Genomic DNA, 25,100 nt, shown 5'->3' with positions numbered 1-25,100 from the left:
ACATGGAAAGTTTTTGTCATTTATGCGTTTGACTTCACGTTGTTTCTTTAAGATTTCAGAAAACTTTTGACACTATTCACCTGTACTGCAAAATGTATGGAATTACAGTAAAAGTCTGTTTTTCATGGTGATATCTACGAGCTTAAATGTTCCATATTCACTCTTAAAAAAGGTCCAGTGTGTAGACTTTAGTTGCATCTAATGGTTTAAATCGCTGCATTGCAATCTCCTCGCATCACCCTCACCTTCATAGTGCTCCCACTGTAGATATAAAAGCCTAATTTTTAAGTAACAAAACTAAAAAATATTCTTATTTTAAAAAGGCATGAAAACATTATTATATTCCATGTCTGCCTTATTCTGAAAATAAGGGCCCCAGATCTTACACACTGCACCGTTAAGTGTTATTTTATGGGTTTGCATGATCGTTAATGACATTTTACTGATATTTTACCTGATTAAACCAATTTTTTTGTACGACATTCTGAGAATTTGTAATGCTTAAAATACTTTTTCCAGACAAAATCCAAAATAAAAGCCCAGTAAAGTTAAAATAGTAAATAAATAAATAAATGCCTGTGGAGGTTCCAGTAAACGTCTCGTTTATGGGCTGAATGATTTATGTTATTGTGAATAAAAACTGATATTTTAATCAGATTATATCAGGTTTTATGATGTCATAAGAGAAACTGTTATGATGACCAATAAAAACTCATTAAGCCGTCGACTGGGGGGGAAAAATGGTCAAAGATTTTGGACCAAATTCGTCCAGAAATTCACAATATGTTGATGTAATTTTAATGTACCGCGGTCACTGATGGAGAGTTTAAATTGACCGGAGCGATGATGCATCTTTATGATAAATATGACATCAATCCACCGTCCATCGTCGGCGCCATCTGGTTTTACATTCAGTCCAATGTCGCTCGGCTCAGCTCGGCTCGGTCCAGCTGCTCCGACCGATTCTTAACTGTGCCGTGAAAATCCATCATGCCGTCCATGAACATTTATTGCTCCAATTCAGCTTCCCAGACACTGAAGTATGAAAACAGTGGCTCGGAGACAGAGGCCCGGTGCTCGACCCTGAGACTGACTCACAGTTACAATTTTCTAGTCCGATGCCAGCTCAGGTCTGCGAGCTGAGGGCTGCAGCTATTTGCCACGCTGTAACAATTAATTAGGAGTCACTCAAATTACCTGAGCGGTCCGGAGACAGTCGACCGAGAAGAGACCGACTCAGACCACCCAGATCCGTCACAGAGCACTGCTGCATTAATAACAAATAAATATAATATCGCGTCGATTAAGGCAAAAGCTCAAAAACAACAAGAAAGAATAAACCAGTCTAATCGGGGCATGAAATCTAAAAAAAATAGAATTTTAGTGACTGTTTGTGCAAAAAAAAGGTCACATATGAGTGGCTTTGTGCAAACTTCCATTCTTTCCCCTTGTGGAGTTTTGAAAAACAAAGGAACTCGATCATCTGGCCTTTCGCCCGAGCCGAGCTGTAGGCCGACGTACGACAGTCGCAGCCTGACAGACAGCTGTACTTCTTCCACGCGGCTTCGTTTCAGTTCATAACGTGATTCTCTGCAGCAGATCTGGTGAAGACAGACAAGGGGAAGTGTTGACGGTGAAAGCCGAGGAGTCTGTGGTCGGCTTGTTTTTAAATCGTCTTTCTGATTCGGGCTTGGCGGGAAGCCGCTTTCTGTCCTGATACCAACTTCTGCTACTGTCGCTGACCCTCTCTTTAACACAGTGAGGAGAAGTTTAAACTCTCTGCTGAACATTAGACACAAAACAGATTTAGTGCTTTGAATGTGAAAATCAGTGACAACCTGACCAGACTGCAGAGTGACACAAACACAAACGCTGGTTCTGCATCTTGTTTATGAGACAAGAAGAAGAGGGAGCAACGTTTTTAGTTTAAACTATAAAATCTGCAAAGATCTGACAGGATGCAGAGAGAATCAGAGGAGGTCCTAAAGGAAACTAAATATTCTTTCATTTTCGAAATCAGATTTTACTCACAAAAAACAGAAATTCACAAATCAGGATCAACCTCCATCGGTGAAAAGTCTTTCTACTTCTTCTTGGTGACATCTCAGAGATAGAAGTTGTACATCAAGAGTTTGTTTATACACTTTTTTTTACAAATAAACTGAAGAACGATCAGTTGATTAATCGATTAGTGGCAGTGATGGTGTCATTTTGAATTCTTTTGAATTAGCAGATGAATCAAAATCAACTTTTTAGTTGCATTTTTTTTTACAAAATAAGTTTAAAGCGAGCTCCAACTCGACAGTAAAATCTTGTTTTCATGAGATCATACAGCAGAGTAGCACAGGTTACACGCTCCTGATGATAGGAAGTCGTATTTAAATGATCATTCTTCTCTGACAGATTTAACCAGGTGACGTTCCCGTGACGGTGACGTCATCCTCGCCGATCGATCATGAAGCCTCCACCATCTCTGTCCTGACAGTGAATGATGTGCCGCCGGTCAGTCAGACTCTCGGAGATTGGCGTCTCCAAAGGCTTAGAAAACACACTGGGGGTCAGACTAAACAAAGCCCCGTCCACTCCGGCCTCTCTCGGGGGACTACAAAGGGCCAAAAAGCTGCTGCTCCTCCTCCAGACCAGCACTCGGAGCAGGCGGCAGGTAAACCACTTAAAGAGTTCGGATTATACGGTAACGCTCATAATCGGTGCCGTATATCCTTCAAGGGAATGACGGACACCCCCGTCCACTTCAAAGATGCACTTATCTGTCACATCAGTGCTGCTTTAGAGTAAATATTTCAGGTCGTTACAGTAACGAGGCAAAAGAAAATCAAGGATGGATGACTGGAATAACAAAAGGAAATGGAAAGGAAATAGTTTCCTGACTCTGTTTTCGGGAACAGACTTTACTAAACACTGAAATGATTGAATCTGATCATGAAAGGATTCAGAGAAGACGTATGGGCTCGTTAGCTTTCTGAATTATGTCTGCGTTTACTGCTGGAACAATTCATTGATTATTGATTTATCGTTTCTTCGCTCGAACAAAACAAGAAAGAATTTTTATTTGCAAAGTGCAAATTCATGATATCCTGACAAAACCTGAAGTAAAAGAAAAATCATCTTTGCGTGTTCAATTCTATTTACATAGCGCCAAGTCAGACCGGACTCTTTATAATATAATTTACAGAGACCCGACAGAACTTGAACTTCATGGTGAACGGACATCTGCCGCAACCGGCCGAGTTAGAGAGGAGAAAAAAAAGGGAGGATAGATAGATAGTGGCGGCAAAAACGCAGTTGAGTGGACGTAGTGTGTTTCGGATGTGGTGCTGCAGGCTCCAGGGGATTCAACGCAACACTGAACGTGGTCCAGGTGGATTCGTGGACTAAACTTTGTTTATTTCATGTATCCAGCTTCTAAATTTGAGTCTGGCTCAGTCTGCACTGCAAAATAAAGGCATGAAGAAGTTTGTTTTTGTTTGTGTCCGATGGTTCGAGAGAGGTGACAGTGGTTGAGCAACACAGACAGTGAATGAGAGCGAGGGAGCTCGGGGAAATAAAAGTTATTTTCCAAATGTTTCATAAACACAGCACCTCACAACACCTGATTTGTTCATTTTCTGATCACAAGTCCTGATTTTAATTGAAATTCTGCAGATTTTAGACAATTTATTCAGGAAAATTAATACATGGCATCGCTACAATAAAGCTACTGTTTGTACCAAACCTCAGGCATCTTAGCACCTCTGCCAATCAGGTTACGTATTTACGTATGGTTAGGTATGTTTTCAGTACCGCGGATCTGAATCATTTTCACCCCCGGTAACGTTTCGAGCTCGATTGTGATATAAAGTGGTTGCACCTTGCAGATTTGCATATCATCAAAGCGTGGACTGTTGGCCTTGGCGGCACTTCCCTTCCCTTCTCCTCCCTGAAAGAAGGCCATGAATAACACGATAATTATTGTCTAGTCTGAGAGCCAGAGAGGTTTCAGTAACTCAAAATTAATAAAGTGAAGAAATATGTGGAGATAAAGAGGCTTAAAAAACACACTCAGATTTTAGAGGACTCATCCCGAGCTTCTCCTGAAGACCGCTATTCAAAAAGGTTGAGCGCTTTCCTCTCACAATATTTGTACAGTTCTGCCTGTGTGTGTGTGTGTGTGTGTGTGTGTGTGTGTGTGTGTGTGTGTGTGTGTGTGTCACTGACAGTTTAGAGCTAAAACAAACTACAACATGTGGAATCATCCCACGTGAAGAAGAACCGTGGCACCAGACTCATCCAGACAAGCCTGACTGTCAAGCTCTGTGAGGGGATCCAGTCTGCAGCTCAAATTCCTTCTCAGTATTTGTGCGACGGCTTAATAACTGTAGAATTAAAACTAATTACCGAACAGAGAAGCGAGCGATGGAACGTGCCAAGCAGAGGGGAAAAAAAAAAAAAAAACCTGGACGCCGTCCTATCTCCTGCTTCCAAAACAAAATAAATCCGATTTAATTGGCAGTAGATTGAATAATTTATCTACACAAGTTTCATTTTGTTAACTCAGTTTTGTTTGTGGATGCAGGAGGTTTGCTGTGCATCGCTGAGCCAGCGTAAAAAAAAAAAAAAAAAATCAGTCCAGAAACAACAACAGCAAAAAAAAAGAAAACCTGCTCTGCTCTGAACAGGAGAGGACGAGGGCCACACGAAGGTTTATTTAAGTTCTGATGTTAAAACTCTGAAAAAGTGGTTGCACCTTGCAGATTTGCTGACTTTTTTCTCTGAATTCTGACTTTTTTCTCTGAATTCTGACTTTTTTCTCTGAATTCTGACTTTTTTCTCTCTGAATTCTGACTTTTCTTTCTAAATTCTGACTTTTCTCTCTCTGAATTCTGACTTTTCTCTCTCTGAATTCTGACTTTTATAATCTGAATTCTGACTTTTTTCTTTCTGAATTCTGACTTTTTTCTCTGAATTGACTCTCTGAATTCTGACTTTTGTAATCTGAATTCTGACTTTTTTCTCTGAATTCTAAAATAATAAACTGTATTATTTCTTTAGAATGAAGTCAGAATTCAGAGAATAAAGTCAAAGAGCTCAAATAAATGTTTCACATGTGGCTCTCATCCTCTTCAGCAGCTCTGGAGCTGCAGTGCGGTCCGTTGAGATGCATTTTTTCCACGGATAAAAAGTCAAAATTTCTGTTGCCATGGCTGCAGCCGTGAAACACTTTCGATTCCTGCCTCTGTGTGTGTGTGTGTGTGTGTGTGTGGATTCAAGGGCGAAGCCGTAATGAACTGTGGCATTAATGATACTGCAAGATGTGCTCCGGCTGCAGTTAAAGTGGAGTTTGTAACGGGGGTAGTTTTTCAGGCAGGATTCGATCACACGGAGGCGCGTCAGTCAGAGGAAGAGCTCGTTAGAGAGACGAGGTCAGGCGAGTCGAACAAATATGTGAAATTCTGCCTTTTTTTCCTGATGCATTGTGGGTTTTCAGAAGCACATGAATCACATCTATTACCAGCGGTTTGATAACGCGGCGTGAACAACAGCGGAATGATAATAACAGTAATATTGTCGCAGCCATTGTGCGTCCTCCCCCGTCCCACTACGAGCGACGGGGTGAGCGGCCTTTGGTTCTGGGAATCAGTAAATCAGTCTGCAGGCTACAATGAGACATCTCATTTGAGGTATTTTAGGTTTATTGGTCCCAAAATGCCCCCCAATCCATCTCGGACCAGCGCAGCATTTTTTTTTTGTAACGCTGTTGAGAAGTTTATAGAAGAGCACTTAAGTTCACAGACGGGTTTACTGCTGGCTCCGAGTGAAACAACAAACATCTCTCCTAAAAAAAGTGTGAGGTGCAGAGGAGAGATCCAAATCTTCTTCAGTGGTGTTTTAATTTGATAATTATGCAGCAAGCAACGAACCACAGACTGAAGCTCGACCTGAGCTTCAACGAGAAGGTCTGAAAATGATGACCAACAAAGATTATACAAACTTTTCTTACAGAGTTTAACTCTGACCTGTGATCAGCTGAACGGTGTCTCTGTCATTCGTACGTCTGTTCTCACACTATGTAACTTTGAGAAGTACGTAACGCTTTACGGCACTAAGTCACACAGCAGCAACTATTTCACTGATTCTGGTGAAACTGGATCATATTTTATGGAGGAAATGTTTTCTGGTTTTCCCTCTGATGTCCTCCGGCTGCTCCGCCTCAACTCTCTGTGATTTACAGAGTTTATGATGGACAGTGAAGTAAACTGCTGACAGCTGTAGCTGCTGTTAGCTCATGTTAGCTCAGTCTGTTAGCTGCTGTTAGCTCATGTTAGCTCAGTCTGTTAGCTGCTGTTAGCTCATGTTAGCTCAGTCTGTTAGCTGCTGTTAGCTCCTGTTAGCTCAGTCTGTTAGCTGCTGTTAGCTAATGTTAGCGCAGATTGTTAGCTCATGTTAGCTCAGCCTGTTAGCTGCTGTTAGCTGCTGTTAGCTCAGTTTGTTAGCTGCTGTTAGCTCATGGTAGCTCAGTTTGTTAGCTGCTGTTAGCTCAGTCTGTTAGCTGCTGTTAACTCAGTTTGTTAGCTGCTGTTAGCTCAGTCTGTTAGCTGCTGTTAACTCAGTTTGTTAGCTGCTGTTAGCTCAGTCTGTTAGCTGCTGTTAACTCAGTTTGTTAGCTGCTGTTAACTCAGTTTGTTAGCTGCTGTTAGCTCAGTTTGTTAGCGGCTGTTAGCTCAGTTTGTTAGTGGCTGTTAGCTCAGTTTGTTAGCGGCTGTTAGCTCAGTTTGTACCGTAGGCGTTTTGGACTACCGGGAAGAAGAAGCGGAGGAAGACCAGAGCTGGTGTTGTGCCAGAACAGGAGCTGGGCGAGTGGGGCAATGTAATCCGGCTCAGCAGCCTCTATGAACATAATGGCAGAGGAGAAGAGAGTGAAGAGGACGCTGACGGAGGAAGCTAAGAAGAGAAAAGGAGAGAGTGAGCGAGCAAGAAGCCGCCGGACAAGAGTAAATGTGGGACTGACTTTTAGTGGTTGGTGAGAGCTTTCACTCTTCGACATCTCTCTCCAGTCATCATGACTGTTGTGTTGTCGATGTCGGCTAAAAATAAGAAAGACCTAAACCACACAGCACCATGTGAGCCGCGTGCTTAATGCTACAATCACTGAAAATGCTGCATACAGTGGCGTTAAACAGCCGTTGTCATAAGAAATCTGACACGAGCAGCAGGTTTAAACCTTCATTGTCTGACCGCAGGTCTAATATTCTGTGTTGGTATTAGTCTGATTTAGTCTAATCCAAATAATCACTGAAGGTAAAGCCGCGCTCCAAGAAAAGCACTCGGATGGTGCCAGCGCAAATCATGCTATTTATCATTCCTCGGTAAACATGTCTCTGCATTACATGCATTTTTAACCAACACCCTTATTCCTTTGGACACTTTACACCCTCTGCTATTTAAATAACACATTTAGCATATCAGCACGTACTTTGGTTTTTATGTGCATGAAGCAGAAATCATCTGTTGAAAGGAGTAATGATATAATTTGGAGGTGTGGGATCCTGGAAGTTTCATTAAGTCTGAGCGATGATCAGCAATCACACGCAGAAAACACTGACGGGTGTTTGGTGTCGACACGCTTTTCCTGCTTTTCGGATGGAGGAAACGAAGCGTGCCGCCGTTTAAGACGAAGACGAGCTGACAGAAAGTAGAGAAAGCACAGATTCTCCCTCTCTCTCTCTGCCCGTAGTCCAAAAAAGAAACGCTTCACCTACTTTATGTTCAGCCGTTCGTGCTGCTTTGTTTCAAGCTGCTTGGCTGACTGCGGGTCTGGCCTGCTGATTGCAGTGATAGACATGGAGGAATCTGGCGCTGGCTGCCAGAAACCACAAAAAGAAAAAAGGGAGAGGACCCTAAAGTCTGCCGTCGGTCTGTGCCGGTAGGGAGAGGTAAACACTAGTAGTCCCTCCTTTGGTATGCAGGGCTTATGTTGGCCTTGGAGAGAGGAGCTGCGACTCGAGGAGGTGCCAGTCTGTGGTATGCTCGGTAGAAAACACAATTATTTTTAATGAACGCAAGAAAAAAAAAAAAAAACAGGCAGGAAAACAAATAGCTGGCATTAAGCGTGCAGCCCTGTTATGCAATCAAATCCATACTCGCACAGACAAGCAGCAGAGTCTAACCTTTTTAAATTTAGAAATGCATTCACTGCAAGTGTACTGTGAAGAGGTGGTCGTCTTAATTGCAGTGTATCTGTTGTTTTGGAAACCGCCAACAGAAAAACAACAAGTCTCCAACGAAAAACGAGCAACTCGAGGATCCGGATGAAGTCGAAATAAGAACCTTTCAGGCCTGATTCAGTCGGTCTGGGATGAAGTCACAGACTGTGTGAAACCTGGACGTGGTCTCCATGACGTCACCTGCAGGTTTCTGAGGTGTGAAGCTCAGTGTGGCGGCTCTGGCCGTCACCATCTTGGCAGTTCTGCCTCCGGGTTAATCCGAAAATGGGCAAAGACGTGCAGCGTGGGAGGCTAATTGCTTAAACAAGCTGCCCGCCTGTCAATCAAAGCGTCCACGCTCTTAATCCTGCATAACTTTAAGCCTTAATATAATGTGAACAGGTGAGTTGTATATAAATTCACCCTCAGTACAGTTGTCATGAACGGGGAAATTAGCTACAGAGACCAAAACTGTTTTTTGTACCAGGCTGTAAACATGTTTATTTCTGCTGTGAAGTTGGACATTTGGACATGGGGACTTATGGAGACTGACTCACTTCTGGAGCCAGCCTCAAGTGGACGTTAGAGGAACTGCAGGAGGTGTTTGGAGAGAGATAAGTGGGTTTCCTTGTGAGCGGTTTCCTTGTTTTGCTGTTGACTAAATCTTAACATGGCTCATGCAGCGTGTGAATATGTTAAAGGAGAAATGTAAAGTAGTTGTTTAAGTGCTTAATAAAAAATAAAGAGTCTTGTCGTTTCCTAAACGCGCACATACATCATATCTAAATTACACCGCCTGAAGACAACTCCCTCTTTTATAGGAAACCACTCATCTGAATAACCACTTAAGCTTTACTACAGTTTGATGAATTATCTTCACCGCGGTCGAATTTCCTCCAAATGTTCAGCGTTTGATTTCCTCCACTGAAGGCCAGAGAGAGAGGAATACAGCTGTGCCGACTGCAACCAAAAACGGCGTTATGTAACTCGTGTAGCCTGAAGATAAATGTTAAGACATCGTTGGTTCTCTTTTTGATGGCATCGAACCCGCATCAGACAGACGAGATGAATCAATTCATTTTTGTTTTTTGTTTTTAGAGGCAGACGTGATGTTAGAGGTTGTTTGAGATTTTTTTTGGCAGGTTGTGGTCAAAAACAACTTCTGATAAGCTGAATTTCTATATTTATAGTCTTCTCACACATTCATACACTGATGGCATTGGCTACCATACAAGGTGACATCACACACACCTTCTGGAGAATCCGGATCAGCATCTTGGGGCCAAGATAAGGACACTTCATCATGCAGACTGGAGGAACCAAGGATCAAACCCAAAAAATAAACGTATCAATGACTTGAGGTGTATTTAATATTTTGAAATTTGGCATCTGATGGTCATCTAAGGTTTGTTTATTTATCCTTTGATTAGATTTTAGTTCCTCATTTTTAATCTGCTGAGCTTCTGTTGGTGGAGACAAAGTATTTAAAGAAACAAGACAAACAAACAAACGTGGCAGATTCACACTAAATTCTACAAACAGGGATTGACGTACCACCTCGGAAAACATTAGTACCACCATGATGACATGTTAAAACACAGCAGCACAGGTGGATTTATTCTTACTAAGATTCATTGTCACTGTTAAATCCTGAACAGAACCACTTCAAGAACCAGAGCTAGTATGATGATCTCCTGATCCACTTTCCTTCCTAATATTTCTCGTGTGGAGCCACGTTCGCCGTGTGTTTTTGACCTTCACTTCTTCGGCTACGAACCATTACGGCACTCTACGGTCCGTTATTTCTGTATCACAGTCTGGTATGTTCTTGTTATGGATGCAGTTCCAATCGTATTTATGGCCACGATAAATTCATGTTTAAAATCAACATAAAATCGATTATCTCGTGAGTAGCCGAATAATAAAAAGGGATAATGTACAGCAAGCTGGTTGTTATTGTGAAATAAACGCTGACAGGGTGATATAAGACTTAATTTCACAGAGTTTTATGTGTTTTTAAATTAAGAAAATCAAATATATTCCAATCTACCACTGTTTGGAGGTTGCATACCGTTACTGACTCTATTTTGGATGCATTAATACGTCCTGACATCACAGGAAATAACAGCATCTTCTTTTATTCCGCGACAGAGAAAATAACAGAAATTCAAGCTCCACTTTTCCTCTCTTACTCACGCCATAAAAACGTTGAATCTGCATGCATAATAGAGCAGAGGGCCTTCCACCAAAATGCAGCCGATTAGCAAAGCAGAAGTAAACACATAAAAAGCATATTCAGGGGTCAAGGATTCCCTCGAGTCCACCAATATCTCTAATAGTAATCTATTAAAAATCACACACACACACAAAAACATGCTGAAAAATAGGTTTCCAAGCAGAGCCATTATTTTGTTACCTCTGGCAGACAGCGAGGCACCTGGGAAATCTGAGCTGACGTTAAGGGGGAGCAGCCGTCCAGCAGAAAAAGCTATATCACTTTCTTAAGCTAATTAGGCCTGTATATTACCAATCAAAAAGAACCTCACTCTGAAACACAACGGCCGGCCAAGAAATATATTTGTCTTCCATTTGTGAAAGACTGGCAGTGGAAAGTCTCCAGGACTGAATATTATTCACCCAGGACATTCCTGGGGATAAAATGTTGCGTTGAAGTGGATCTAAGCGTCTGATTTTTGTCACCGTTATTCCCAAACAAACGGACGAGAACTTTGTTGAAACTAAATCTCAGCGTTTCACATCGAATCAGTCACTTAACACATCTTTTTTTTTTTTTTTTTTTACATTGTTATATTATTCAATGACAAATACAGAGACTGACATGTTTTTCTTTTGTTTAATATATTAGATAAATAAAAGCTCAAGAGTCAGTGTATTAAAAAACTAAAGATGTGTTTTGATGAAGCGTGAACATAAACAGATATCACAACAATCACTGTGTTAGACTCCGGTGCTGGTTCTGTGCCCGGTGGACCGGTCTTGACCTGGTCAGGACTCCAACATACTGATGATTTACTCGATTATATAATTTTACTATATTGCAACAAGTATAATTATGTTTACTAGACTATAATTATATATTATTAATCATCCATTTAACTTCCTCCTCTGTTCATAGGTTTTATAGAGAAGTTTGTTTTGGGTTTTTAACAGTTTGACTTATTTTGATTATGAGTTGATTATGTTGCTTGTATTTAATTAAAAGGTTTCATCACAGTATTACTGAATGCAAAGATATTTTATAACACAGCTGTCTTTATGTGATACGAAAACACCATTAATGTCATTTCCAAACTTTATTTATATATTTAAGTTCTTTTATTTCAGTTGTTTGTCCGGCTGGATGTTTTCGATCTATCGTAGGACACAGTTTGTTTTCCACCCTTGATGTCAGCTGATTTTGTTTTTATTGTGACATTTTTTGTAGTATTTATGACAAATAAATGTGGAGGCTGCCGTGGATACAGCTACAGGTGAGGCTTTGACAGACAGTCAATGCACAGCTTAAACCAGCAGAGGGCGTGAAAACATTAAAGATCTGTCTGAGCTGGTTAAAGTTTGTTCATTCATGAGCAGCCTCATGTTGGATCATCTGAACTTCACAGCAACAAACATTACTGACAAAACTAGAACCAAATTATCTCTCATCTCTTCCAGGATGTCCAAAAAGTACCAATGTTGTTCATCTCTCACCACTGTACTGCACTTCTGCACCACCATCACCTCCTTCCATCACCATCTGGTACGCTGCACCGAGAAGGTGATCAGCCACAGACCTTGAGGTGTGCCACCAGGACGGAAACACCCTCCTTCAGTACATGGGGACTAAAACCTCACACCACAAGAGCATTTCTTCCACAACTGCGACCCCAAAGGACACTGGCATAAGGTCTACTCCAATCTCTGTGAAGTGCAGACCAAGATTTAGGTATCAGACGTGTTTTCATTTGTAGTCCGAGAAGTTTGCGTGTTTTGCATGATCCAAGTGGAGCTGAAATGCAATGTGGGAACCAATCAACGATCATCTGACGATGATTTATCCGTTTATAGATTGTCATTCTTGTGTCTCAAGTTGCTAACTGGACCTGCACATGGAAGAAGTAGTCTTTGCTGAAATATCCGCAGGCTACACCAGAAGCCCCAAAACATTGTCCATTGCCCAAGAGGCTAAATCACTCATCCAAGATTGGGTCAACACCTTCTGACTCAATGAATCTTGACTTGCTACCAAAACACAAATAAGAATTCATCATATGTGAAGACTTGTTTGGCAATAACTTGAATTCTGATTGTGGACTGCTCATATGTAGACTTTCAGTTTTGTTCAACTCCATCAAAGAGTAGTAAAGAGGTGGGGGAAGCCCACCACCACCACCACCACCACCACAAAGCGTCACTACACCAGTGACCTCATAGGAAACAACGACCATCTTCTTCCTTCAGGAAACATCTGGGCCAACACTTCAGCTTCACGACTGATCAGCAGAGAAAAAAAATAAACAGGGAAGTGGTCGTGGGGGGGATGAATGTTCCTATCCTGGTTTCACTCAGAGGCAGTAAAAGAGGGTTTATACTGCAGATGATGCCCTTCATATCATGATCAATCAGTCAATACATGTCTAGGAACGGCCTGAACCTCATATCAAGCAGTTTATGAATAGATCATCAATAATCTTAAATTTTCAGGGCGTTATCAAGCAGTAGCTGCTTTACTACATTTTATATCATTGTTACTTTGACTGTTGATGCAACAAAACAAGAAATCAGAAGATGTGACGACCCTCCTACAGCTACATCATCTTGGTTCACCTTCACCACATAATATGCAATGTCCATGGTTGCGATTTTTGGCCAGCTTGTAAAAATAAAAAGTAAGTTTCAAACCTGGTGAATGCTTCAGTGCTTCACTTCTTCTGGCTCATCGTACAGCTGCTGCAGCAGCGCCGACCTCTTCAGGATCTCTCGCTTCCAGTTTCCGTGGACAGAAAGTTTCCATCGTAGGATCACCTGTTTGACTCTGAAAGTTTCAAACTGTAAAGAAAATAACGATGCAAACATGCCCACATGATCTCCATCTGATGCTAAACTGGTTCCCACTCAGTCAAAGTCTAAATTATTAATTAATTATGGTTCAGGTACAGAAGTAAGTCACATCCACTGTTTGTTTGGAGGCTGAAGATTGTCTGCAGGCTTTCACATATCAGTACAGTTTTATACTTTCCACACTTCATGTCTGACAGCTTCAGTTACTTTTTGTCTCCTGTCACGTTTGCTGGTACTGGCAAGGAGAACCCAAAAGGACGACTCTGAGACAGACAAGTTTAAGGGAAGATCAATTTGCTCGGTCCAAGGAACAGGCAGGGTCAAAACCAGGAGATCAAACAGGCAAACAAGTCCGACAAGGGGCAGGGAGGTATCCGAAGTCCAAGACAGGCAAAACAGGGTCAGAACGAGAAGACGAAAACTGGAATTACTGGAGAGCTTGGCAAAAACTACACAAGACAATCTGGCAGGGATCAAGTGGAAATGGAGCATTATATATACACCGAGAGGCTAATGAGCAAATGGACTGCAGGTGAGGAGATGGACGGGGAAAACCAGGTGAGGGAAATGAGCTGATTGCATGGAAGAAAGGTGGGATCTGAAATGACAGGAGAATTAATAATGAGACATGGAACCAATAAAGACAAGCAGAGTGTAACTACAGTCTCCAAATGTGGTGATTTTAAATGTCTGCATAAACTCCACCAAGTTCACCCAAACTCCCATTTTAGATGAGGCAGGACTGGCAGCAGACAGAGGAGACTCCTAAGTCCTTTCCTAACCACTTTTCCTTGACCTCGATGGAAAACGTTGCAAGGTCCTTGACTTTGCAACGTTTTCCATCAAGGTCAAGGAAAAGTGGTTAGGGAAGGACTTAGGAGCTCATTTACATAATTATTTTACATATAATAGTGGCCAAAAAAAGACAGTCCAACATCAAATCAATCAAATAAAAGTTTATTCTTTTCAATAACAGCAGTATTACACAGTAATAGGCCATGACCAGATAAACTACACTCACCCGCATCAACAATATTATGTCACATACTGTATCTTTGATCATACGCACCCGTAAGAAATCAGCATAGAGTTATCATAACGTGACGTTGGCATGGAAAGAGAACAATCAGGGTCTAGAAGTACAGATTTGTCTTGTTCACTTCATTTTATTCAATAAAGTGAATTCCAGTGAACGGAAATAGACGATGAGAAGATTAAAACGTACAAGAAATCAACTTATATCGCATCTGTCACGTCATATGTGGCGGTAAACAAGGTAAAAGTCACAGGACAGAACACATCGGAGTGTTTTTTAAACTTTAAAAAGGTGCAATATGTAAGAATTTATACCCGGACTGCGAGTTCAGAGCACCGGGGGAGTGTTTGTGTTTACAGGCCCAGGGCGGGAGGCAAGAACCAGAGCCCGGCGAGCGAGTAACGGATACGGGATTAGCAGCAAGTGATGGACAGCAGCGCCAACCAGGACGATGAATATAAAAGTTCCTCAAAGTTCTGAGCAACAACTATTAAGTTCTGAAAACTGAGAGTCGCCTCAACTCTCTGTGATTTACAGAGTTTCCTGACGGACAGTGAAGTTAACTGCTGCCAACTGTAGCTGCTGTCAGCTCAGTTTGTTAGCCAGGCTGCCCGGACTGTGAGCTCAGAGCACCGGGGGGAGTGTTAGGGTCTGTACCACAGGAGGTTTGGACCACTGGGAAAAAGAAGAGGAGGTTTACAGGGCTAGGGTGAGGAGGAGCCGGTGTCATGCCAGAACAGGAGCTGAGCAAGTGGGCGATGTAACCGGGCTCGGCAGCCTCTATGGACATAATGGCAGAGGAGAAGAGAGCGAGGAGGACGTTGGCGCAAGGAAGCTGAGAAAAAATAGGAGACTGTTATTTCCTCTAATTCTGGGGATATTTTTAGTTAATATTTAAATATTTTTAGCTAAAATTCTTACATATTGCTTCTTTAAACAAATGTTTACATTTTCTGAAAGCTCCTTGGAGGAACTGGAGCGTCCAGTGATTGCACAGAAAAAGACCATACACCATCAGGTAACGGAACAAAACTGATTGAGCACCAGCATATTAACAGACATGCACATCATGCCTGAGTAAACAGCATGCTACAGCAAGACCGCACCATGCCAGTCAGAATTTGATCATACGACATCTCCCAAAACTAAAACGAGTAAAAATCTAAATGAGCCCTTGATCATCATGAGCCGTCGTCCTGTCCTGTTGCCGTTCATTTCCTCTGGCAGTAGCTTCTGTAGTTGCTGCAGGCCTTCTGCATGTCTGTTAAGAAACCAGGAACTCCAGACTGTGCAAGAAAAAGAAAAACACACAAAGAGCGTCATGAACACAATGTGCCAAGAGTGGACCCACCCAGGAGGGGCAACATCGAGGAGAGGAGCCGTTGACATCATCCCCCACAACACATCTGCTAACAATAATGATGGCAAACCACAACACTGGAGGAGGGACGGAGGTCTCTGAGGCCTGTGAATGAACCTTCTTTAGTGCCCTCATCTCCTCAGAGATCAACAATGAATATGCACATTTTGGAAAGCCCATTTAAAAAGTTGCTCAAACAACTATTAAGTAATAAAACAAAACTGTGAGTCACCTCCACTCAACTCTCTGTGATTTACAGAGTTTCCTGATGGACAGTGAAGTAAACTGCTGCCAACCGTAGCTGCTGCTAGCTAATGTTAGCTCAGCTTTTGGACCACTGGGAAGAAAAAGAGGAGGAGGTTTACAGGTAATGCTGCCAGTGTCGTGCTAGAACAGGAGCTGAACAAGCTATGGACATAATTGTTGTGGAGAAATTGCTAAAGTGAAAGGTCAATGGTCAGGAGTTCTGAAAGTGTTCAGGAGCCTCTGATTATTTATTGACGCTTGGCCAAGGAGAATTAGAGACACTCTCAAAGTTCATCAGAAGTGCCTGAGTCGGTCTCACATTCTGCCCAACTCATCCTGGTGGATCGACTTTAAACCCCAAGATAACACCACAAATACTACACGCCCAGAATGAGTCACAGAGAATGTCTTTACCCATGGAGGTGTTATTGTCAGCATGTTCTAGTCTGGAGACACAGATGTCTGTTTACGCAGATTGGACCGTCAACAACAAGCTATCTATTATGTCTATGAAGGCAGCAACAGGTCTCTGTGACCCTGGACACCACAGTGTTGAGATAGACTGGCACCTACTGTTCCCAACCAAAGCCAAACAACTAATACTGCTGAGGACCTCAAGGCCCACACGGGACCTCATGAAACCTCAGGAGAGAAAATTCCATAACAATAATGGCAGAGGAGAAGAGAGTGAAGAGGACGCTGACGGAGGAAGCTAAGAAGAGAAAAGGAGGGACTGTGGGACTGACTTTTAGTGGTTGGTGAGAGCTTGGTGAAATAAAAGGCTGAAAGACAGACGCCGAGCTGGGCTGACTGCTGCTGGACTAGTCAGTGATATCAGCTGCTGCTGGAGACCTGGTTGACATTGCAAAGTTGTCAACTTGTTTTTGATCAGAAGTAATCAGAACAAATAGTCGACTACAGCTGAACATATTTACCACACAGTAGGATTACACTCTGAGACTGGAGGCAACGAATCACAACACTGGTTTCTACAGAATGGAGCTCAGACGTCAGAGGTTGGTGATGCAACGTCTTGTTAAAGAAAGAAGAAGTTTCACTGTTTTCCTGTTGTTGTGGGTTTAGTCTCTGAGTCATGTGTGTCAGTACACAATCACGTCAATGTTTCACTCCTCGGCTGTTGTTCTTCCCAGAAGCGTAATCCGCAGAGGCAGCCGTTCAAATCCCCCTACACTGTTGAGAAATATCTCCAGATGAAGCTGGTGTACTAAAAACTCATTTCTCTCTACTGTAAACGATGCAGATGTTACGCAGGACATCAGAATGAAACTCAAGAGACTCAAATCTGAAATTTTAGTGAAACCAGCGAGGCCCCCCACGTACTGTAAGCTTCTTCATGGGTTATTAAGTCCTTATTGTTTGTACATGTTGAAGTCAAACATGCATTCGCTCACCTTAGCTGCCCAGTTCACCAGCCAGGTCGGAATCATTCCACCGGGGTTGTCGAAGTAATTCAAGAACACTGAAAGAAAGCACACATGAGGGTTACAGCTCATGAACCAACAGTCCGGAAAGTGGGCGACGAATGTCTAAATGAAGGATTCCAAGAACTTTATAAAGAGTTTGGTGATTAGAACGTCACCTTCCTTTGTCATATTTAAAGACAACCCCATTACGTGTAGGACGAGCTTAGGAGGAGTGAACTTCCCGTGTGGTACCTCTAGTTCCACAGCCTCCGTCGCTCTCCAAGGCGACGCTCTGCTTGTAGTCTTTGACCCTCAGCACGCCGCTCTTCTCCTCACACGGCGTCTCTGGAGAACTCCTGGCCAGGATCACCCAGATCTTCCTGCCGTCCACGTCCAGGTCTCTGCGCTCCCTCACGTACACGTACTGAGGTTTGAGCTGTTAAGGACGACACTCTCTGTAAAACCAAAGTCTGCGTACTGACTGTGTCTGTGTGGACCAGAAGGATACGTCTCGGTTTGACATGGGAAACGGGTATTTTACTTCCCAGTAGACCGCAGTCTGTCCATCGTAGTCCTTCTCATAGAGCTCTGAATAAAAGAAATAACAAACATTCAATTAAAGCTTCAGCTGTCGGTGGATGGAAACAAACTTCAAGTGATTTTAATGGTTTTTATGGTGAGGAAACATCAGACATACTCTACGCTGTCAGTCATCCAAAGACTTGACGTCTTCAGGTTTTTATGTATCTTCTAACTGTTTCTATGTTGGGTTAACTGACCACCAGGCGAATATTAATGGGTTGTTGGAGCGTTATCTAACTTTCCTGTAGTTGTTTTATTTGCTAACCAAGCCCTGGATTGGGTTGCACCAGCTGAATCCATCACTAAATCTGATCGTTAAGTCCTTTGTAAGTTCTTATTACTGCTAACTAGGTTGAAGCCAGCGGTTGCACCATTAAAACTCAACGTTGACGTAACGTTGTCCAATCAATCACGTACACAAGAAGTCATTGCAGCATTGATTGAGCATCGGTTTTAGAGGTGCACTTTACTTTAGTCAAAGCAAGTTTCGTTTCTTTACATCTTCAAGCTTGACGTCATTATTTAACGGCATTTATTGAGTATAAGCTGAGATATGTCGACGACACTCTTACCTCTTTTACTTCTTTAGTACTAAACTACTTTATGTGGTGCAACCTTGATTTATTTTATCGATGTAAAACGCCACTTTGCAAATACAAGAACAAGACTCTGCTACCACCACAGACAAAGACACTGTACTTTGGGGGGGGGAAGCTTCTTCAACTACTCTAAAATCAAATGTTACATCTAAAATCTGAACTAGTTTCGACCAGGCAGCTATGAAACTACAAACAACATGTTACCTGCAGGTTACTGTAGAGGTGCATGAGGACACAGATAAAACATTTAAAAGGTTACTTAAGCAGGAGAGATGAATTTGGATGGCAGCGTGAACCTGCTTTGTTTTTGTTTTTTTACCTTTTGCATACTTATCCCAGTCTTTCCGATACTTCAAGTCCATGTAGACATCTGCACACAGCTCTGGAGTGCAGGTGTCGAGCACACCAAAGACTTTGTACTCATAAAGTCCAGTTTCCTGTGAACAGCACATGAAAGTTTCTCTCTCTTTCTTTTCCAAATGCCTGCTGCACCATGCCACACCCAACACAGTATGTAACTAATCCCAAAACACAGAGCTCTGATTAGAGCCAGACTGCACGTTACACCCTCTCTCTGGGTCTGAAAATTCAAAAGCTCAGGAGCAAGTCTGAGGACGTCAACAAATCAAACAAAAATACGAAAAGTGGAGCGGTGCCAAACTCCATTCACAAAAACAGAAATTTAAAGTCAAACCTAAATAACTTATGAGATGGTGTGAGAGCGCCTGGAGAGGTCCAGTGTGTAAGATTTAGTGGCATCTATGGTGGTGAACTTGCAGACTGCAACCAACTGAACACCCCTCACCCCATGTAGAAACATGGCAGACTCCTCTGTAGATATAAACAGCTAATTTTAAAGGTGACATAAACACAATTCAAACTTTCAGGTGATTTTACACTAAAGAAAACACATAGTTAGGACTAGTATCCATATTTAGCCAATAAATTTGCCATAAATCTCACGCACTGGACCTTTAAAATAATAAACAATAAGTTCAGTCAAATTAAGACATAAACAATGTAGGAAGAAGTTCCAATGAAACATAAATAAAACATGTTTTAATTAGAATTTCAGCACGAATGGAAATGTGCAAAACTTTGCCTGTGTTACGGTTTGACGGGTGCCCGTGTTAACTGGTGACCGTTAGCCGAATACGGTGTGGTTGCCATAGTTACGGCAGCTGTTGAACCAGGATGAGAGCACCTAGCTGTCAAATTAAAAAAACCCATCAAATCAGGTCATAGATCTATAGGTAGACACCTGTCGTAACTACGGCAACCACAGCACCTTTAGCTAACGGGTCACCGGTTAACACGGTCGCTCATTAGGCTGAAACACCTGTATCACATTTTATCTTGTTTTATGTTGTGTTTGTTTTTGTGTGTGTCAGGTGTGTGTCAGGTGTGTGCCGAATTAAAGACCGGATCGGTGTGACGTCACAAACATATTCACACGGCCTCTGCGTGATGAGGTAGCGCGCTCAGAGGACAGGTGAGTTAAACGGACAGGTTTGTGAATGGAGTTTGGTTTGACCGGTGCAGCCGGTTCTCTGGATTTCCGGATATTTACCATATTTGGCCACTAGGACATGACAGCTGCTGTTCGTTTCCGTTATTAAACATGAATTAAATGTAATAAATCTTGCATATTTTGTGTAAAGGACATAAAACCCGGTGATGGTACCGACTGCACGGGCTCTGCAGGGGAAACCCAAACCGACCCAGCCTCCCTCAGTCGGTCTGTCCGCCTTCAGCCTCCGGTTGTCCCCGTACCTGGTCGTAGAGCCGGTAGATCTTCACCCCCATGGTCTCGGTGAACAGCTCCCAGCCTCCATCCAGCTGCGGCTCGTCCAGCTCCCTCCACGCGCCCTGAAACTCCTCATCTGCGAACAGCAGCGACATGACGTCCTCACCTGCCAGACAGCGCGCGGGGCGACAACACACCTGACACAGCTTCCGGCCACGGCCTTCACAATAAAAGAGTTCATAATAATAATAATAATAAATGCAAAGTCCCCATGTTTCACAGCAGAAATAAACATGTTTACAGCCTGGTACAAAAAACAGTTTTGGTCTCTGTAGCTAATTTCCCCGTTCATGACAACTGTACTGAGGGTGAATTTATATACAACTCACCTGTTCAGGTTATATTAAGGCTTAAAGTTGCTTTGATTGACAGGTGGGTGCTGTTACAGCAACCAGGCTTCATTCAGCTCCACCTCAGGTCCAAAGATGATCCACGTCTTTGCCCATTTTAAGCAGCGGCTGGCCTGTGAATACAGATGTTATCGACTCCTGCAGCCTCCATCCTCATGGTTACACTTAAGATATGAGTCCTTGGTTCATGATTATGAAATAATATGATGATCTCGTCCAGCAGATGATTTATCATGCGACTTACAGTGATCTGGGATCAAAAACCAAAATCCCTCTTCACATCTGAGACAATGGGCGTTACGTAACTCCATCAGCAGAAGGGAGGGAGTGTATTTACAGTGTTAACAGGTGTGTGTGTGTGTGTGTGTCTTAACAATGACAGTGATCCCTGAGAAAGTCTTTCACACAGGTCTCACAGACTGTCAGTTTCAGGTCAGCATGTAAAAGACAGACATGAAACGGGATCTTCCACTTTTGTATGAAGTGCTGCTCGTCCACTTCCACTTCCTCAAGCACACCTTTGCTCAAACAAGCCACCTGTCAGTCAAAGCGTCCATGCTCTTAATCCTGCATAACTTTAAGCCTTAATATAATGTGAACAGGTGAGTTGTATATAAATTCACCCTCAGTACAGTTGTCATGAACGGGGAAATTAGCTACAGAGACCAAAACTGTTTTTTGTACCAGGCTGTAAACATGTTTATTTCTGCTGTGAAGTTGGACATTTGGACATGGGGACTTATGGAGACTGACTCACTTCTGGAGCCAGCCTCAAGTGGACGTTAGAGGAACTGCCCAACTATAATATAATCTACTATATATAATATAATATAATATAATATCATATAATAAATATAATATAATTTTGAGTCATGTCAAGCCATCAAAACGGAAACTGCTGATTTTTATTTCAAAATAAAAGCATCTAAGTCAAAAATCCATTAAACAACTGCAGGCAGAGGAGGGTGATTTATTTTGAAATTCTCCGGAAATCACACCTTACCTTGTGGCTGTGAGCTTCACTCTCCCGTCATCGATACTTGAAATAGTTGCTCTCATTGGGGATGGCAGTCCGGCCAACAGCTCTGAACCTGAGGACTGTACAGGAGGGACGGTCCTCATGAATGGGAGTCAGATCACAGCCTGTCTGTCTGTCTGTCTGTCTGTCTGTCTGTCTGTCTGTCTGTTTGTTTACTTCAGCCCAGAGGAAGAAAACAACATCCACTCTTAATCAGACTGAATATTTGATGAGAGGAGCTCTGCGACATGGAAAGCGGCTGTGAGGTGAGTGTGTGTGTGTGTGTGTGTGTGTGTGTGTGTGTGTGTGTTGTGTCTGTCGATCATGTCTCAGTGAAGAACTAAAGGAAAGTTTATCACCATCATTCACACAGGGACAGTCAGGTTACAGGATGAACTTTCCAAAACAAACATGAAGCTGTTTTTAACTCACCTGTCAGACACAGTAAAAAAAAAAAAAAAAAACCTGTTTCACATCTTGGACCTTTTTTCTTTAAATGTTCACAGACACGAATACCTTCTCAAGTTCAGCTCAGTCTGATGATACAATAAGTGACTTTATTCCAACTTATTGTTCTTTGTAAGATTGTAAACAATTTATAAATATGGGAAACATGTCCTGTAAAACACTTTAAATCTTTAATACACTGTAAAAAAAGAAGAAAAAGGATTTGAAGTACTGTTGATTTTACGGTAAACGTTGGCGTACCGTATAAATACAAGGAAAAAAACATGTTTTGCCATGTAACTGACACAAATCTGTTATATGAATGCCGTATAAAATTAAGGTTCTGTCACAGTGTTTTACTGTAACAGGCTGTGATTTAAAATAAGACTTTATTCCGTGTAAATTTCCTTAAAATGCTGTATAAGTAAATGTTTTGAAATCTTCTTTAACTCTCATTTATAGACATTATTTCTACTCAGACTGTGTTTTTTCTTCTTGGAGGCAAAACTTCACAAGAAAAAAGAGCAAAGACTCGATAAAAGTCAGAATAAAATACATTTAGCAGAAATGTTTCATTATTTTTTTGTAACTAATGTCGCAGAAAACGCCTGAATTTATCTTTACAGTCTTTAATCTGTCGGTCAAAGTCTCGATTAATTCGACTTCTGCACGAAAGAAAACATGTTTATTCGAACAACAGTTCAAAAAATAAAGACATTCAGTTTATACATGACAAAGAAAAGCATCAAAGTTTCACATGTGCTGAGCTGGAAATTGCAAATGTTTGGCGTCTTTGCTTGACAAATAAGGAGTTATTTATTTTTCTTGTTATCTTCATTTGTCAGGACTTAAATGATGGTAAAACTGGAATCAGCCAATTAAACTCCCACCATAAAGTGTAGGATATAAACTCCCAAATACAGAGGAAATAACCTCAGTTGTAGCTAAGGAGCCCCAGATTGGGATCCACCAGAGATTAAAGAAGTTTTAAAGCCCCGACAGTGATGGAAAGTGTAGCCGACACTGTTTTCCTCATTTATTGTCACTCAGAATCTGAATCACAGCAGCAAACGTGAACGGAGGGAGGTGGTGGTGGTGGTGGTGGGGAGGTAAGAATGAGTGCTTGTGAAATTGCTGGTGATTTCGTAGCTCCTCGCATTTCACGGAGCAGTTTGTAATGTCATATCCTGCGCTCTCCAGGGAATGTCTCAGCTCGTGCTGGGCCGAGTTGGTCCTGCGTCATTCAGACTCCTCTGACTGGGTCAAGAGGCGGCCGGGATTGTGCAAAGGGGGTTTACTTTAAAGCGGCGGGCGGCGCTCAGAAAGTAGTGTTGAATTGTGAAATGTGGTGTTGAATTCTAACAAAAAGCATCTGCAAAGTCCAGTGTTGAGCAACAGGTTAGACTCTTTGCTTCCTTTTTCATGTAATGAATGGTTTCTTTCTCCACGCAGACTGGCAGACCCTAGCAAGGAAAAGAGGTAAAAGGGCAAACCGGCGAGGAGGAACCATCTGTGGTTGGTTAACAGAAGGCTCCTTGATTCTGCAATGCCAGAAGAAGCTAATAAGGACGCCATGAGAACGCCAGCGACCCCAGAGAAGGCCAACAACAACGAGCGTCCTGCAGCCCCCGTGACGACGGTGAACATCCCCTTGGTCAATGAAGTCCAGCTGACAGCAGCCACCGGCGGGACAGAGCTGTCCTGCTACCGCTGCACCGTCCCGTTCGGCGTGGTGGTCCTCATCGCTGGCATCGTGGTCACCGCCGTGGCCTACAGCTTCAACTCGCACGGATCCACCATCTCGTACTTCGGCCTGGTGCTCCTCTCGGCCGGACTGGTGCTCCTAGCGTCCAGCGTCGTCTGCTGGAAGATGAGACTGGAGAGGAAGAAGGAGAGGCGGCGGGAGAGCCAAACCGCCCTGGTCGCAAACCAGAGGAGTATTTTCACTTGAGCGACACATACGCTGGTTCTCTGAGTCTGACTTTGAGATTTGATTTGGAGAACCAGCTGTGGACAGATGTTGTCCAGCACGAGTTGGATGAAAAAATTCTTCGACCGCAAACTCTCAAGGCCCTGAACTTAAAGCTTTTGAAGATGTTGAAAGGGATTTATTTGTCAAACAGACGTCGAGCATCTGGCAATCTGGGAACGCAGCCAAGAGGAATGTATCACAATTAAGATGAATTACCACTGTGCTAAGCGATGTAGAGGAAGTCTCCCATTAATCTGATGTTGGATGTGGCGGCTTTGATTGTAATGGGAGGGATTGTGGTTTGAAAAGCCCAGGAAAGGAGAAGGAAACTGGAAAATCCAGGACAATCATTCATGCCTCATTTACTATGCTTCAACTTCGACATATCTGTTCATGAAGTCTCAGTGTTTATCTCACGGGGGAAAGATTTCGAATTCCCTGATATGGAAGTATGGTACTGTGTTTGAAATCTGCCAATATACTCAGTTCAGATTAGAAGGCACATGATATTATACACACAGAGAATATTTAACCTTACACATATATTCTCTTAAAGCACTTTGGTCCTTCATAATCATCATATTCATTATTAAACTACGTCTATTAACAAATTCAGTAAGATGCATCTGAGATTGTGACTTTTTATCCAGTGTACTTCCAAAAATACCAAATGTTTTGTTTGGATGTAATCGTTTGCATGTATCATCTGTTACCAAGACGTCATGAGGTTGAATAAACTCATTAATACGTATGTAATAACTTGGGAAGAACGAGTTTTAATGTTTATTAGAACCCAACACCACGTTCACAGGAACTCAAGTGTTCCCAAACGCAGAGGCGACGGTCTAAATGAAGTTCCAGTGTTATCATTGGCCCGCGGATACTGATTATGAATCGTTCAGGCTTTTAATGTTTATAGGAGATCGGACCCTCGATGACTTGACGTCAGCAGTGTTTGTATTTCTTAGAGACGGTTTATGAGTTGGACAAGTGATGA

General features: G+C 42.4%; 2 protein-coding genes across 2 annotated transcripts; one reads left to right on the top strand and one right to left on the bottom strand.

Annotated features, from left to right (window-relative positions):
• Nucleotides 1-14,203: 14,203 nt before the first annotated feature.
• Nucleotides 14,204-20,485, bottom strand: pctp (phosphatidylcholine transfer protein). Its single transcript, XM_010746516.3, has 6 exons — nt 20,283-20,485; nt 18,829-18,946; nt 17,837-17,916; nt 17,581-17,752; nt 17,317-17,384; nt 14,204-15,584 (listed from the first exon to the last, which is right to left on the bottom strand). Exons 1-6 carry the CDS (start codon nt 20,409-20,411, stop codon nt 15,510-15,512), a joined length of 642 nt encoding a protein of 213 aa, XP_010744818.3. The 5' UTR covers nt 20,412-20,485; the 3' UTR covers nt 14,204-15,509.
• A 1,221-nt stretch (nt 20,486-21,706) lies between these two features.
• Nucleotides 21,707-24,876, top strand: tmem100a (transmembrane protein 100a). The gene is made up of 2 exons (XM_019261504.2): nt 21,707-21,950; nt 23,584-24,876. The coding sequence occupies exon 2, from the start codon at nt 23,678-23,680 to the stop codon at nt 24,080-24,082; it is 405 nt and encodes a 134-aa protein (XP_019117049.1). The 5' UTR covers nt 21,707-21,950; nt 23,584-23,677; the 3' UTR covers nt 24,083-24,876.
• The last annotated feature ends 224 nt before the right edge of the window (nt 24,877-25,100 follow it).

The sequence above is a fragment of the Larimichthys crocea genome, chromosome XII (genome assembly GCF_000972845.2).
Source record: "Larimichthys crocea isolate SSNF chromosome XII, L_crocea_2.0, whole genome shotgun sequence".
NCBI lineage: Eukaryota > Metazoa > Chordata > Actinopteri > Sciaenidae > Larimichthys > Larimichthys crocea.
Note: the sequence above shows the minus strand (reverse complement) of the source record. Positions and strands in the feature narration are given on the sequence as shown.